At 44.2% G+C, this 17,318-nt stretch overlaps 1 protein-coding gene and 1 long non-coding RNA gene across 11 annotated transcripts in view; both read right to left on the reverse strand.

The window, feature by feature from the left end:
• Positions 1-5,783, reverse strand: part of LOC102006893 — a 19,195-nt gene extending 13,412 nt beyond the window's left edge. The window contains exons 1-2 of one of the 2 annotated variants that reach the window (XR_001236952.1): positions 4,062-5,783; positions 132-214 (exon numbers count right to left, since the gene is read on the reverse strand). This is a non-coding gene — a long non-coding RNA (uncharacterized LOC102006893). The remainder of the gene's footprint in view (positions 1-131; positions 215-4,061) is intronic. The other variant, XR_263395.2, reaches the window with a different exon arrangement.
• Positions 5,784-9,793: 4,010 nt separating this feature from the next.
• Positions 9,794-17,318, reverse strand: part of Znf536 (zinc finger protein 536) — a 439,406-nt gene continuing 431,881 nt past the window's right edge. For all 9 annotated transcript variants that reach the window (XM_005400098.1, XM_005400099.2, XM_005400097.2 and 6 more), the window contains one exon: positions 9,794-12,663. In XM_005400098.1, the coding sequence (XP_005400155.1) occupies positions 12,419-12,663 (245 nt within the window). In that variant the 3' untranslated portion in view covers positions 9,794-12,418. The remainder of the gene's footprint in view (positions 12,664-17,318) is intronic.

Genomic DNA, 17,318 nt, shown 5'->3' on the forward strand with positions numbered 1-17,318 from the left:
TTTATTTGGTTTTTCTCTGGTACCAGGAACCGAACTCACGACCTTGCGCTTGCCAGGCAGGCGCTTTTGCCGCTGAGCTAAATCCCCAGCCCCCATTCAAGCTTTATAAACAATCGAGATTTATATCTTACAGGTCCAGAGTCTGGAGGTGTCACATCAGGGTGCCAGCATCTCTGTCTGATGCGAGCCTGGCTCCGTGTTCATACACAGCCATCTTCTCAATGTGTCATCATAAGGTAAAAAAGAAAGAAAGAAAAGGTGAGAAACTTCCCCAGGGCCTCTTTTATAAGGGCACTAATCCCACTCACGAGAGCTGCCTCTTTATGATTTAGTCACCCCCCAAAGGCTTTATTTCTTTTTTCAGACATGATCTCACTACGTAGCCAAGGACAGAGTTGAACTTGAACTGTCCTGAACTGGGGCTCCTCCTGCCTCAGCCTCCTGATGACAGGCTTGTGCTATCATACTGCAGCATCTCATTTCTTAATGCCATCACAATGGAGCTGCAGACCTCAACATATAAATCTGTGGGGCAGAGCATGACAGTCAATCCATAATGACCCCACATCCTGGTCCCACATCTTCCTGACCTGCCTGCCCCTTGTAGAACTCATCGGGAACATTTGGGTCTTTGTTTTGGAGCAAACTGATCCTTCTAGGTGGAAGCTTCTATGTACATCCACATTCTAGTCTTCTTCTTTTCGATTTTCTGTCCCTGTTGCTCGACTCTGATGTGCACGACTGAGTCAGCAAAGGAGGAAGTGTTGATGCAGATAAACAGGCCATCAAGGAGCTCTCTGTGCAGGGCAGCTTGTCCCAGAACTCAGCAAACACATGCCTGCGTCACTGTAGTTTGCCTGACTTGTGTCCTTGCTAAAGCCCTCAAGCACTTGCGAGTTCCCTGAAACCAGGGCCTGTGTGTGTTTCCCGTAGCTATGTGGCCAGCGCCCAGCTCACACCCCAGGTCGGGCGCTTGATCACTAAATACTGAGTGAATGAACGCTCCTCTCCAGATATGGCACAACCGGCCAACATAAAAAAAGCACTGTCACCCTGCTTCCTTTGCCTGACCATCATGCACAGAGCTACACATTCTGCAACCCATGAATTCTTCTCTTTGGGATCACAAGCTCGCTTCAGTGCTTCCAAAACCCCTACAACTGTCCTTCGCTAGTGCTCCACCAGTATTGTATGGGTCATCTCAGAACCCATGCACTGATTTCTGCCTCTTGGGGCACAAAATCCAAAACCTGGAGCTTTTCTGAGCTCTTGGACTTCTCTTGTTTTGAATGGGTATGTTGGACACAATGACCTCTAAGATTTCTTCCAACAGGAACATACAGTGAGTCTAAATGACACATGGTGATTGTTGAGGGCCTGAATTGAACCATGAGTCATACTGCCCAAAGTGTCGAAAGGAAACAAAATATTTTAAATGTCTGGTACCACACATCAGCATTCCTGAAACCCCCGCCTCTCTGGAAAGCACCGGACGATGAATGGAAGGCAGGGTGTGGGTCAGGCCGGCGTCACAGCTGACAAATGCCCTCACACTGCCTCAGCTGGCTCCTGGCTCGTGGCTCCGCCTGGCCAGACACGGACACGTTCCCATTCCGTCCGCAGGTTAGGAGGACCTAAGTGCTGGGGGAGGAGGTCTTTGCGGAAGGAAATGATTCACACCCCAGCAGAGCAGGCTCCCAGCCACCTGCTCCCACCACCCTCCGGGCCCCAGGGGTGAAGAGGCCTGACCTAAAGGGACTCTAGTCTCCCTGGGTGGATCTATTACATGCATTAAAATAATTTACACACGGACCTATAAAGCGTTTAATTCGCCGTGCCATCATCTATTCCAGAAGTGTTCCTCTTCATCATGAATTATTTTTGAAGTATTTATGTGAACCTCACCGAAAATCACCTCCGTCAGCAAATGGAGAAATGGAAAGGCATTAAGAAGAGGCGTTGACCCCGGGGTCACAGGCACGAGGGTGGCCAGGGTCAACAGGACAGAAGAGGGAACCGGGGTGGCCCCAGCCGGCGCTGACCAGGCTGCTGGGTTCTGGTGCCCCTGCCCACACCTTGGCACAAGGAGAGCACATGCAGGTTTTGATACTAATGATTGTGGTAGTAACCCATGTGCGGGACCCCTCACTTCCCCGTGAGCAGCAAGCCTGCTTGGCAGATATAAACAGATGAGGAAACACAGGTGCAAAGGCAGGAGGGAGGCGCCCATTGTGGCAGCTTTGGCTCCAGGCTTCCCGTGCATAGCTTCCCACAAGGCAGCAGTCACTCACTTTGCAGGGAGCTGGTCTCAGACCACCCCAGTGTGCAGGGCAAGCACAGACCAGCCCGTCAGGATGGCTGACACCCGCCTTTCTCCCCCACAGCCAGGCATGCGCCCATACCAATGGCAAGACAGAGGACCACGCCAAGTCCTCCTCCAGGGCTCTGCCAGTTTGCCACTGAGCTGAGTCGATATTCAGCTTTGCTTGAGGGTCTCTTTTCTATAGACCACCAAAGGAATTTCTTTCCTTGTTTCCATTTTGTTTTGTTGCAGTACTAGGGATTGAAGTATCAAGCTACAACCCCTGCTGTTTTTACTTTTTATTTTGAGACAGAGTCTTGCTAAATCACCTGGGCTGGGCTTCAATTTGTGATCCTCCTGCCTCAGCCTTCCAAAGTGCCACACCCAGCTAACACTTCTCCCTTCCTACCTTTCCTCTCCTCTACCAGTAAGCCACCTCCCCAGTTTTGGAATTTCTTTGTACAAAGCTTGCACGATGTCCACAATATTCTAGTGATCATTATCAAAGTTAACTGGAATGTGATTTTACTTTATAAATGTTTGTACTATGTGGGGCATTGTTCATACCCAAGCTATTAAAGATGGAGCCCTGTTCTCATGGAATCCTCAGTCCAGTAAGAGCAGTAGAATATAAGTGTGCAGAGAGAGACAGACAGAGACAGAGACACAGAGACAGAGATAGACAGAGAGAGACAGAGAGGGATTTTCAGAGAGTGATTACTGCCACAGCTAGGCAGAAATAGGGTGATGGGCTGAGGTATGATGCAGTGGTTGGGGGCCAACAAATCCTATTGAAAAAGAAAGTTTCCCTTGGAGCTGAAAATCAAAGAAGAACGTGCCACGCATGAAAAAGCCAAGAGGAAACAGCAGATTCAAAGGCCCTGGGGTAAGGCCAGGTTTGACCAGTCTGAAATACAAAAGCCATGTTGGCTAGAGAGAGAGAACATTGACACAGAGTGAAAGATGAAATTGGAGACCTGCAAGGCCAGAGCAGGTCACAAAAAAGAATGACAGAGTTGTGTGTTACAATGTAAATGAATCTCAAAAACATTTTTTGCTTGACAAAATAAGCCAGACATAAAAGGTCACACATTGTCTGATTGCACGTATATGAAACACTAGCAATAAGTCAATCTGTAGAGACAGAAAGCAGGCTGGTGTTTGGCAGGTGCTGGGCGATGGGGGCTGGACTGCTTAATGAGTGTGGAGTTATCTTCAGAGGCAAGGACACCAGTGTGTAGGAACGGAGCACAATCCGTAGCTGTACAGTGTCCTGGATATTCTAAATGCTGCAGAACTGTAGGCTTTGCAGTGGTTAATTTCACCTCACAATGCAAGGGTTTGAAGGGAAGCAGCGATAATGGGCAATAATTAAATGATATAAAATTTCACTTTTTAAATGATATTCCTGAGCACATGGATCCCTCCATGTCCTTTTCAGATTCGGCCTCCTCCCCAAAGCCCTGCAGGCTGTGTCCCCTCCAGCACTGGGCCTGCCAACACCCACAGGGCCTGCGTCCCTCCCGGGCCGGCTGGGACAGGAACCCAGCGCGGTGTTCACCCAGCCCTTAGGTGAGAAAAATTGTCCTGCTGCCCTCAGGAGCGCCCCACCCGCCACCCCAGTGCCTCTGGGTCCCAGTTTCTGATAACAGCCATGATTCTAGGGAGGAAAGGAGCAGCGGTGGAACGCAAAGCAGAGTTAAGTGTCAATAGTTGAAAAGATTGGAGGCGTCGCTCGGGTCCGCGGCGGAGGAGTTACCAGCCGGGCGTCGCTGAGCCTCTGCGCCTTCTGCGTTGGTCCCCTTCCTTCCTTCTTCGGCGGGGACTGAAGAGTTGGGCATCATACTGCTGGGGTGCGGCAAGCTCATCCTGCACGGCCGACTCTTCACTGCTTTGATCCCCGGAGCCGCGGGACTGATCCGGTGGCCCGGGCTGCAGCGAGTCGGCGCCCAAGGACGCCCCCCGCCCCCGTGGCGACACGAAGGCCCCGGGCGCCCCCGCCTGGCGCCGCGCCCCGCACAGTGCCCGGCCCGGGCCACCTCTCCAGGCGCGCAGCCAAGAGCAAGGTCGCGGACCTGACGGCGACCCGCCCCATTAGTCCGCCTGGGCGCCAGGAGGAAGGAAACAAAAAATGAAAATGAAACCTTCTCCAAGGAAAGCCTCCTCACAGGGCCGGTTGCTGGATAGGAGCTTCCGTGGCTCCCCTCTTCTTGGCTTGAGTGTGGGTGCCTGTCTGCCCCACCGCTGTCTGTGAGACCCGGGAAAATAGCCCATCACGCAGGGCATTGTCCATCAGGACCCACAGTAACTTAGTCTGATTTTCTGGTGTCTGATAAACGAAAATTTGTGTGTGCAGCAAAAAGAGACAAGGTAGGCTGGGCGTGGGGGCGCGCGCCTGTGACCCCCGCACTGCAGAGGCCGAGGCAGGAAGATCAAGATGAGTTTGAGACCAGCCTGGGCTACACAAATGAGTTCAAGGGCAGCCTGCACGGCAGTAGGATCCTGCCTAAAAAAAGAAAAGTAAAGCAGTGCAGAGAAAGCAAGGAAATGAAATCTTCAGGACAAAAGTGTGCACCCTAAAGTGGAGGTTTGCAGATCCCAGTGGGCTTCTTCCTGTCCGCGAAACGTTTATTTCTTTGAAGTCGAGCCTTTTGACCAAAGTTTCTGTTTTCTTCCAAGCCCTTTGATTGAACCTGCCACCCCAAATCACTTTGTAAACAAAGAACAAAGCAAGGACTGCCTGAAGGAATGAAGAACACTTTGTGGGTGACTCTGGATTCTTTGCTGGGCATCCTTGGTTTCAAAAGAAAGTGACCTCTGGCCTTCAGCTTTGCTGTCTCTCTCCCACTGCCTGGATTTTCTGAGGGCAAAACTGACACGTTTTAGACAAATCACAGCAGCCAGCTTCCTGTCTCAGCCCACTTTTCCCCCAGGCGACCTTCCCCTCCCTCAGCCCCTCCCGGGTACCAGGTAACGGGATTGATGGAGCCTCCTTTACCGCTTCTCCCAGCGAACTTCTCATAACCTGACGCATAAATAATCACATGTTTTATAAATAGCTGTGGACAAGAGGCTGTAAAACAACGAAGATATATTTGTGCCTTTATGTCCTAGGAATATTTTCTAAAACGACTGTTTTATTTGGTGTGGGTTGAATGGGGGCGTGTGTATACACAACAATCCCCAAAGTTTTCCCCTCCCCCTCCCCAGGTCAGGCCAGCACTATAGTTAGCAAATTGATAAGGTTCCACGGGCGAGCTTTATTCCTTCTGACAACGAGCCTATGACACTTTATAAAAAGAAGTAATCCAGAACAATCTCTAGGTAATTAACACCTAGATAAACAAACATAAATTTCTATATTGCATTTATTTGGACTACCACTCAAATATGCGTGAACCATGCTTTTTTAATTAAAAGATAAATCCATGTGACACTTAGCCTCAAACTTAATTATTCAGCATAGTATAATAAAAAATAGAGCCCATTAAATGTGTCTTGCACTGTATTTCTGTATTAACAGCAAAACAGTTCGGTCTGGGATCATTTAAATTTTCCCCCTCCTCTTTGCTCGTGATTCCCCTGTTCACACAAGCTCTTCTTCTCCCTCCTGGTCTCCCCAACACCCCCCCATATCTCTCTTTTCTCTTAGCACCAACAGGTGATGAGATTAAAACTCTACACAAGGCCCTACATGGAATGCTCAGCTGGGCTACATTTTTAATATTGCATTACCTTATGAATTTTTTTGCTTCCCCATGGAAACATACCTCTAGTTCAGTGGAATGTGCCCAGCCCTTCTATCTTGAAACGAAGATCACAATATTTAATACTAATTTTCTTGGGATTGTGCTTACAACACACCAGGTGAGGTTTTCATAATATACTGTTACAATACAGATGTTAAACAGAGAGGGGGAAGTATGCAAAGCCCAAACTACAAGAGACAGCAGGGTTATCATCTTTATAAAAGTTTCTCAGCACAAAATAGCATCTTAATGCTGGGTATCAGCAGCTCAGCACCTTCCGGCTGCTAGGAAGAGAAATTTATACTTGTGCCATCCCCACTTGGGCATGAAGTAGGAACAAAGATCCATTTAGTCACTCAGTGAGAACAGTGAGAATGCACCATACAAAAAAATGCCCACATGGCAGACCTCTTGCTAAATGCTCTGGGTCGCTGTCACTTTTCATTTTTGTAGCAAAGGTGCTGTGACAGACAGTAAAGATTCCAACACAAGTCTTGCATTGTAAAAGCCCACACTCTGAGCTCCCTGGTCCCCAGGTTCCCTCAGAAAGGGAGTCCTCAGTCACAGACAGCTGTGACTGACAACTTGACTTGGAGAAACATACGCCCTTAGATGAAATGGGCTTAGACCTAGGCTGATAACCATTTGGGTTAATATAGAACTGCCCTGGTTTTGACACTAAAAGTCTACTGTCATGGGAAACGCCTGACTCCTGGGTAAACCAGGATGGCTGATCAACCTACACTGGCTCGTCCAGCAAGGAGTTGCTTTCAGCTTGGTCAGTTCCGTGCAGAGCGATCAACTGGATCTATATCAAGACCTAAAGTGGTCGCAGGGGACTTCCGCCTATTTCTTCCTAGGGCCCTGGGGAACCCAGATGCAAGAGGTAGCTACCTTCTCTCAGATCCTGTAAGTTTGTTGAAAAAAAAGCGTATGGATCGAATATGATCTTAATCTTGGCTGAGCAGGGTCAGAAAGCCCTACATCTGCAGAATTCACTACTAGTTCCATGTTCTCAGATGTTCCTAGCCATCGTCACTTTGGAGAATGGTCCTTCAAAATCTGGTGGCATCTTTCTTGCTCTCTATGCAGTTCTTTATGCATACTATCTCATTTAACCTCAGAGAGAGCCCCCTGTTGTCAACATTCCTATTTCCCACTGTACAGATTAGAAGAAATACAATGACCAGCCAGGTTCATACAGCTGCTGAGAGGCTGAGACAGGACTGGAAAACCTGTCTACACTTAGCCTGGGTTTTATAGCTGTTGCTTCCACCACCTGGCATGATGTCCTTTATCTCTCAGACTATCATCTCCTCAAGAAGTCTTCTGTTATATGGGAAAGTCCTATTCTCCTTGAATCTCTTCTCCCAGAACATTTATATTTATTCATGTGATTATCTGATTAAAGCCTGTTTCCTCCCGAGACAGTGCTGCCAACACCTGGCACACAGTAGGTCCTAGATAAATATCTGTGAGTAGAATATAAGAGACTAGAGCAAAATCTAATGCTAAGACCAATCTTTTCCCCATTGCATTTTCTGTTTCCCCAGCCTCCTCCCTGCTTTCCTTGAGAATGATGAGAGATGTTAACGTTCCAATTTTTCAAATGAGCATTTTGGAAACTAAGAGTCTGAGACATTTATCCAAGATTATTTTATCTGAGGGGTGAGGATGGACGAATCCCAGCCACCTGACAACCAGGGAAACTTTCCAAAGCACAAGGGCTTTATTAATGCATAGCTTTTCGTGGGCATAGCATTAATCTCCAATTTACCCATAACTCACTGTGCTACAGTAGGCGCAATACCTAAGATTTGTAGTGTACCTCACAAAATGTGTGTATAATTCCCCCCAATTGCATTTAGCTCTCACAATGTTACATATATGATCAACGAACTCAGAAGAGTTGATTTGTTCAAGATTATGCAGCCAAAGAGTAATATAATTAGTGATTAAAGTCAAGTCATTACACTAACAATTTTGTGTTATTTACACTCTACTAAATCTATATATGCATCATCTCTATAGTTCAAATCTATCTTGATGGATATATATATATGTATATATATATATATATATGGATGCTTCTTAAAAATGTTGTCTGTCTCCAGTTTTATTTTTACTTTTTGTAACAGCTTTATTCACAAACCATAAAATGCACCCCTATTAAAATGTACAATTCAGTGGTTGTTATTATATTCACAGAACAGGGCAACGTCTTTGCTATCTAATTTCAGACCATTTTCATCACCTCAGAAAGAAACTGCATTCTCTTTAGCTGTCACACTCCATTCTCCCCTCCTCTCCACCCGAGACAACCACTTTCTGTCTCAGTGGCACCACGAATAAAGGGAATCCTATGACATGTAGGTTTTTACAGCTCACTCTTTCATGGTTCATTCATGCTGTAGCACTTTGGCCTTTTCTTCCTTTTTTACAGCAGAATAATATTCTTTTCTATAGATATACCACATTTTGTCCATCCATGCATTGCATAGTTTTTAAAAAACAAATTTTCAGCCAACATGGAGCAATTGGAAGACAATACAAAATCCAGGTGTCTACTACCTTTTAGAAACTCAGAGGCCTGATGGCACATTCCTCATCATGATGGTGTGCAGCTGCTGAGGGTGCGCTAGCCCCATGGCTGAGGGTCTTGCTCTCCAGTCCCCTTGACACCCCATGATTCCTACAGTCCTCCCTTCACCCCTGGAGTGTCTCACCTAGCCCCTGTGGGTTTCAGATCTATGGTGTATGTTGTTTGGGAAAAAGTTGTGACCTTTTACTCAGCCTTCTACACATGAGCCATCTTCCCTAAAGATTTCTTTCTGATACCCGTATGGTAACCTTGTAACTCATCTGCAACGTTCATCCGCACAGCCAGATCTGGTGAAAATTTCATTCATCTGTTCTCACCCCAGGACACAGACAGTTTCAGTCCCAGAAGAAACAAGGAGTGCTTACAAATTCCTGTGAGATGTGGGTGGAGGCACTTGGCCCCAACATTTCAGTGGATGATAATCCATAACTGCAGCGTTCACCATGCAAGCTTGTTTTTGAGACCAAAATAAAACACACAAAAAAGAAAAATCAAAAAGAACTTTTATGCACCAAGTATTGAGCACACATTTCAAACCTTCTCAAATCAATGTCAGAGTCCTGCTTTGTTTGGAGTCTCTGATGCCACAGACTTTATTACTCTTTGTTCTATTTCTTTTCTTCTAGAGGAAAAATTCAGACTGTCCACTGATACTTTGGAAGTAAGAGACTTCCTTGCACACGATTTTTTTTTTAAAAAAGAACTCTTTCTATCAATAGAAAAGTGTAACAACTACTAATGCTCTAAATGCCTTATTTAATTGGGCTAATATGAGGAACATGAGTCTCTCCATAGGTTTTAACTTATTGAAATTGATGTCCAAAAACCTTGAAAGCAAGGCAGTTCACACACACACACACACACACACACACACACACACACGTACACACACACGTACACACACCCTCAAGCACACACACACCCCTAAACTGCATAGATACTCATTCAATCTGAAAAAGTATAAGGCAATGAGGAATATTATAAGTGGGGTTTAACCAAGTTTTGCCAAGTCTGACAGACCTGGAAAAAATATGTTTCACCATTCATTGTAAACGACAGGGAATAGAAAAAGCTGTTTTGTTGCTGTTGCTTCCCTGGAGGTAGAGCTTTGGCTGTGTAAAACACTGGATGAAACCAGACTGCTTCAAAGACATTTTATTCTAACAGCAGAAAGAAAACAGTCATTGCTGAAAAAACAACTTTTAATACTTTCTATACCAGAATAAAGTTCTGTCAACTGATGTATTATAATAATAAATAATGACCAAGAATAAACTTTAAATACAAAGTTTTCTACTTGTTACAAGCATAGCAACAAAATCCTCTACTCTATTGATCTCAGATTTCCTCCAAGATAGATTTTTTTTTCTTCGTGTAGGAATGTAGACAGTATTATGACCAGCATCACAGACTACAGAAGTTACAGGGAAAAAACTTGACATGTTTAGATATGAGAACCTGATGACATTCAGAAACTGACATGGCATCACTGCGGCTGTCACTTGTTTGTATTACAAGTTACAAATGTTCTGGAAAGAAGGCCTGTGTCAGAGGGGGGATAAGGATGGTAGCACTGGACAAAATGGAATCAACACACACGCCACAAAGAAGAGGGGATGTTCCCAGTGTCACAAACAGAATTATTGCCTGTCGCATCTGACGATGCCCAGAAGACACAAAGAATACTGAAAGAGCTCCCAAAGTGCTAGAAATGGAATGTGGCTCTCATTTTTTTCCACTTTTTTTTTTTCCTTTTTCTTGGGTTTTTTTTTTTCTTCTTTTTTTCTTTTTTCTTTTTTTTCTTTTTCTTTGCTAAGATACCAAAGGCGGGGCAAACACACAGAAAGCAAGCGACTGGCAGAGTCACCAAACACAGTAGTGCAGTTAAAATCCTAAAGCTTACTACAGTCAGAAAGTTTCCAATAACATTTTCAGTCCTTTCTCTAGGATCATAGAAACAGTTGCATTAAGTTTATCAACTCGTTTTAAGTAAGGCAGTGAGAACTAGACTAGGAAAACAAGAAAGCAGCTTGCTCTATGCCAGATGGGTCTGAGTTGAACAGAGACCTCATTTGCACTGAAACCTCGGTTAGATGACACCCTTTGACAGCATATGCAAACCGGATTCCTTATTAGCCTGAGATTCTTTCTGGTCTCAGGATAGCGCTAAGAATTTTATTTACATTGATTGCAGTTTAGTATTTTTGTAAACTGCTGTAGGCAGAGCTGAAGTTTTTAAGGCCCTGGGGTTTTATTGTGTGCTCCCAGCCTGCAAGGAAAGATTGACTTTTTATTTCATTTTTTTTTTAAAGTCTGAATGATTTTGTTTTAGAGGAAGTTAATACTTCAATACTTCTCTACCGTCACAAGCAACAGCACCAAGTCATGTCACTCAAAGGAAGTATGTGAAAAGGCGGAACTTTTACATCATTCGAGCAGATTCAAGAATAAACCTTGAGCTAGTTTTCTCAAATCGCTTTAAAAAAAAAAATCAGTTAAGCGTTTCATTATGGACCCTCAAAATCTCCCTTTGTGTGGTGCAGAACTTGATAAATTTGGAGTATCCAATCAGTAGAAAATCTAAAATCTACAAAAATATAGAACACATTTGTTTTACAAAAATGAACATTTTAACTCAAACAGTTTTCTTCTTTAAAGATAGAGAACAGGATGTTTAGATTCATACTTTAATACCAGCTATTTCCTAAGAGCTTGCTGGAGAAGAAAATCAGCCTTCATGTCTGCGACACTTACAAAAACCAACACAAGAAAAAAAATATCTGATAACAGGGACCAGAGCAGCCTTCATTCAAGTAAAATTTGAACAAAAAATCATAATAAAAAAAACTTTCTATTTTCACATAAATTGCCATTTCTCACCAGCTCTTTCTATGAATAGGGCTGGCTGGTTTTCCTAACATTTTACGCAATGTACCCTACAATTTATTTTTAATATCAATCCTCTTCATCCAAAAATTAAAAAAAAAAAAATTAAAAAGACAAGCAAGGAGAGGGGAAAAACATATCTCTCAATACTGCAATTTGATCTAAAAAAAAGAGAGAATTACGCATCAAACCTGCAATGGATGTTTGTCTGCAGATACTTCCTGACCATTGATTCATTTGGCTATGTATTTTTTTTTTTTTTAAATGCACATTTAAGATCGCAATCCGCTGCAGTGTCGGTCAGCCCTGGCGCTGCCTGCGGTCCTTCTAAGGTTTCTCCGGGAGTGCAGAAGGACACCACGTGAATTGATTTTCTCTGCAGTGACCTCTCCAGTCTGACTGGCACCGCACATCTCATTAGGGTGCTAGGCCAATGACAGCAGCTGGTGTCAGATTATAGAGGTGTTTTCAACAAGGAAAACATAGCCCCTCCGTCTTCAAGGCAACGCTAAATCATTTAGATGGTATCGCTTTTCGGTTAAGAGCATTATTTTTGGACAAAGACGACTTTCGAGTTGGAAGGGCCCCCAGCTTTGTGGAGCTCTAAAGACACCGAGCATTTCTGAAATCACTTTTCTCCCACCTGCATTGTTTGGAAGTACTTGTTGCCGGGTAACAGTTTAGCAGCCATGTTCAAGGGCTGGGGGATTTTTTTTTAATATATATAGATATCTTTTAAAATTTCTTTAAATGTTCTATACACTAGTGAGGGGGGATTGTACATGATTTTTCCCCTTGGAACGCAGTTAGCGAACTCTTTTAACAGATGCATCATCTTAAAACTGTGTAAAATAATATTGCAGTGTACAGTGGGTCTGCTCAGTTACTCTCCTCCGGGCCCTTGCTGCCCTCCTCTGTTAGCTCTGCTGAGTTCCCCGCCTTGACAGCTGTGGGCTCCTCAAAATTCCCAGAGGCCTCCGAGTCAACTCTGGAGCGCTTGAACCTGCGGTCGGGATACTGGCTGTTGTCGAAAGGCATGCGATGGACGCAGAGGACGTGGGTCTTCAGGTTCCCCTTCTGAGAGGCACTGTATGGACAGTAGCGACACTGGAAAGGCCTGTGACCTACGGGAAGAAAAAGTGGCTGGTCAGCTCTGTGCTCACACTCTGACCGCCCCAGTCCTCAAAGGGTCATGATCATTAACAACAATATCATCCATGTTCCTATTTTCACTCTGCACAAATCAAATAATAAACAATAAAAAAGCACAAAAACTGAGAGTTAGAGGATCTTTCCATTCTACCCACATTTCTTTTTGTGGTACTGTGGCTTAAACTGTATGCTGAGCTACATCCTCAGATGTTTTTTGTTTTTTGTTTTGTTTTAGGTTGTATTTTGAGGCAGGGTCTGGCTAAGTCACTAAATTGCTCAGGCCGGGTTTGAACTTGCCATCCTCTCCGAGTTTTTAATCCAGACTTACTAGGGAAACAGAGAAAAAAATCACCTAACGCCTGTAGCTTTTTCGATAAAAAGGTTAGATAGTAAATCGTTTAGGCCAAGAAATGAAACCAAAGATATTATATAAATACAGAATGAGAAGGGAAACAAATTACTCCAACTTTTTACTGATGAAATTTAAAACTTTCCTTCTACACAGTGAAATTTGGATTTCATATAATTTTCTCCTTTCATAGAAAATATTCTCCTTTGGAATTTTTTTCCCAACATTTAAAAACAACGTAAAACCATTCTTAGCTCACTGGCTGTATAAAAACAGACGACAGGTAGCTTTCAGCCCACAAACTATACTTTGCAAATTCTAATTCTCCATAGAAACCATAAACCCCTCCATCTGAGAGTCTGGCTCAGGGCTCAGTGCAAAGCCAGTCCGCTTTCCTATCCCCCATGAACTCTGTATTGGTGAGTGAAGCAAAGGAGGGGGCTTGAAGGGTAAGGGGGGACAGAAATACAAACCAAGCCCTACTCTGAAGCAGAGTTGGATGGGCTGAGCTAGAGGGATTTGTGGAAGCCGAGAGTAACAAGGGACATAGCAGAAGATACCACTCCAGGGACCAGGCTGATCAGATAATCAAGGCCAGCTCCAGTTTTAAAGAAGTTAAATTTTGAATATTGCTTCCTGCAATGAAACTTTTCTAGAAAGCTTCTAATTTAAAACAGAAGATGAATTTTCATGGAAATCTACTACACCTCTGAGTTTGATCTCTCTGCCCCCAAATAGACACACAGACACACATATATCCTGTTGTCTTAAAGATACAACGAAGATTCCAGTTTGGGAAGTTACAATGGAGCTTTTTCCTTTGCTCCAGGGCTGGGCAGTGTACAGGCCCCATTCCCAGAGGTTCATGAGTGCTGTCACACCCAGTACCCAGAGAGGTCAAGGCCCAGGGCTGGGCTTCATTTGCTCAGAAAAATAAACAAGTAAATAAATGGACCCAAGCATGTATCCCGGAAAGCATCCAAACACCAAAGTCATCCATTTTTCCAGAGCAGCCACAGCAGAAATCCTAGCAAGACAGCCTTGTTCCTGAGAAACCAGAAGCTACCAAATGTTGGGACCTGAAGCTCATTTTCCCACAAACTTCACTCAGTGTGACATCCTTGCTTCCCTCTTAGTAGGTTCCATGGGTTCTCTTTCTTTCTGTCCTTCTTCTTCCTCATAGTCAGTCAGGCTCCAGGATCAGACATTCTACCTGTCGGATCTTTGTCTTTGCAGTATGCCCCTCAGAGTTGGGTACAGCCTCTTTCTTGGACTGTGAGCCCAGCAATCCCCAGAAGGCCCCCATCCCTCCAGCTCTTCACTTTCTGTCTGCCCTCCCCAAAGCACACCAGAGTGAATATCTTAAGGAGAAACACAGCCTGTGATTTCTTTGCCTCAAATCCGTGATGGCCACCTACCCCTCAGCAGAATCAGGATCTTCGTGGTTCATCCCAAGCATCTCTTCAGTCTCCTGTAGAACATCCCTCCATTTGCCCATTCCACTCCCACCACCAGATGGTCTCTGCACATAGACCTCTTTCTCTGGGGCCTCTTGCCCTTGCTTGACCTACCCTGTTCTTGACTTCCTTTCTCTACAGGTCCAAACTGCACTCCTCTTTCAAGGCTCTGCTCAGCAGGGTGCCTGCTTTGTGGGCTCTTGTGCACATCTTGATCCCTCACAGTCCACGCCTTTCCAAGGCAAGAGCCACTCCATTGCCATAACACCAGGGCCCCTCCAGCACAAGGCACAGAGAGAACAGCGCTGAACCCTATATAATCTCACTGCTTCATCCCACCTTGATCCAAAAGAATTGTGGACTTTCAAGTAATTTATGCTTCTTTTGTTTCTACCCTTATACCTAACACAGAGCTCAATTTGATCCACTTTCCCACTTGCAGAAGCCAATGTGCAAATTCTTGGAGGTTGGCATTAAGAACAAAATGAAGGGAAGAAAAGTACACTTGCCTGGGATTGTTGGAAAAGAGCAACAAAAATAACATGTCTAATGTCGACTCAGGATTATAGGAGCAACAAAAATGGTTTATCACCTTGGAGTTGGGGGGTAGACTCAGGGCAGGAGGAGGATGTTACCGTGCTTGGGACTGGATTTCAGTATGTCCCTCACAGGCTCATGCACTCAAAGCCTGGTCCCTAGTGTGGCAATGTTGAGAAGTGGTGGAATCTTTAAGATATGGGTCTAGCTAGGCATTGCAAGACACAAATGCAATCCCAGCACTCTGAGAGGATGAAGCAGGAGGACTGCATAGTCAAGCCCAACTTGGGCAACTTAGTGACTTTGCAAGACCCTGTTTCCAAATTTTAAAACTTTTACAAAAGGATTGGAGATGTAGTTCATTGTGAAGGCCCTGGTACCGGAGAAAAACCAAAATGGTTATCGTGAGTTTGATAACCCATCAATAAATAACCATTACTGGGGGACATGAGGAGGATAGGTCCTAGCAGGAAGTTTGATAACCATTACTGGGGGACATGAGGAGGATAGGTCCTAGCAGGAAGTGATTAGGCCCTTGTGCCACTGTCTTTGGACTGCATTAAGTTTTCATGGGCCACTGGTCAGTGTTTATTAAAGCATGTTGTTATAAAAGGAACAAGCCTGAATCTTGAATCTGTCTTGTATCCTGTCTTGCCACTTGAACTCTTTTTCTTCACTGTGTTCCTACTGTGATGCTGTCTGTCACCTTGGCCATCACCAGAGCCAAACAGAAGCCAGACCCATGCTCTCCTATCTCCAGAACCATGAGCTAAACCTCTCTTCTTTATAAAATACTCAGACTCAGAATTTTATTATAGAGAGGGAAAACATACTAGAACAGATACTAGACAGTGTCACTAAAATAAGAAAAATCCATGCCCATTCTCCCTACCAAGTTAAGGCTAAGCTGGGCATCAGTGAGTTTTAGAGACACTCCTAACCAAGCAGCTCAGAGAGAATATTGTATCTCCAAGCCTCAACCATTCAACTCATGAAGTTCCCTGCATACAGGAAGCTACATACAGCTAACACTGAGAAAGGACTCGAGATACTCCAAAAGGAAAACTGTTCATCAGAATAAAGTAGAACCTAAATGTTTACATGGATGCCTAAGGGATATTTGAAGATCATCCCCCAAAAAGACCCAGGGATAACACTGAGACACCCAAAAACCTAAGAACCATTTTAAAAGTTTGGTTCAAAGTGACTCAGAAGTGGATGATTATTTTCATGTCCCCACCAAAGGCCACTAGTTCCACAGCAACTCAGAGCTGAGGAGCAACAACCATCCTACATGCCATGGCTCAGAGTAGAAGTGGAACTAGGTCATTTGTCTATTTGTCTTGTAGCAATAATTTATTGATGGGGAATATCACCGTGATATGATAAACCTTTTTTTTTTTTTTTTGGTTTTTCTCCGGTACCAGGAACCGAACTCACGACCTTGCGCTTGCCAGGCAGGCGCTTTTGCCGCTGAGCTAAATCCCCAGCCCCTATGATAAACCTTTAGAGTTAAGAACTCCAAATAATAACTAAATAGAAATTGAAAATAATTCCTTTGCACAGTGATCCAAAGAGAAGGGCAAAACTATAAAAACAAGCCAGGGTACTACTGGTGAATCTATTGCAGTTCACCATGACTACATGGATTCTTCCCTCTCTCAACGATTTTTTTGTTTATCAACCACAGCTGTTCACTGTATCTTATATTATCATTACTGAATATTAACTCTTTCAGAATCTTACTCTATGGTCTTTGGAAGCTGTCCTCTCTGAAAACTGTATTACCACTGAAGCCAGGCAGCCTGACTCTTGGCATACTACATGGAGAACCACAGATATCACCTTTGTTTGCAATAAGAGCCTCTTTGAGTTGGCCAACTTGGTATAAAAGCACTTAGTACATTTTCCCCACCAATCATTTTTAAAATATTAATAATGATTGTGTCCTATGGTTAGATTCTGAATCTCTGCTTCTAGGTAGAGTCAAAGATGATGTACGATAATTCTGGCAGGTATGGATGCTTCAGTGGTCAAACCTCTATCATGTTGGTTTTGTTTTTAACTTTGGTGAGATGGAAATCTATTTGTAAATGCATCTGAAGCTAGGCATGCATACATTTGTAGAAGGAAATGTGTGCAACCCTGGAATCATAATAAATCCTGACCTTGCAATATGTCTTGTAAGTAGCAGCTTTGTAGATAACAACAGTGGTAACTAAAGACTCCAGAGGCCTACTTTCCACACTGATCCTCATCCATTTCTGCATAGTTATCTCCACAT

This window comes from Chinchilla lanigera, unplaced genomic scaffold (assembly GCF_000276665.1).
Source record: "Chinchilla lanigera isolate Chin_1 unplaced genomic scaffold, ChiLan1.0 scaffold00067, whole genome shotgun sequence".
NCBI lineage: Eukaryota > Metazoa > Chordata > Mammalia > Rodentia > Chinchillidae > Chinchilla > Chinchilla lanigera.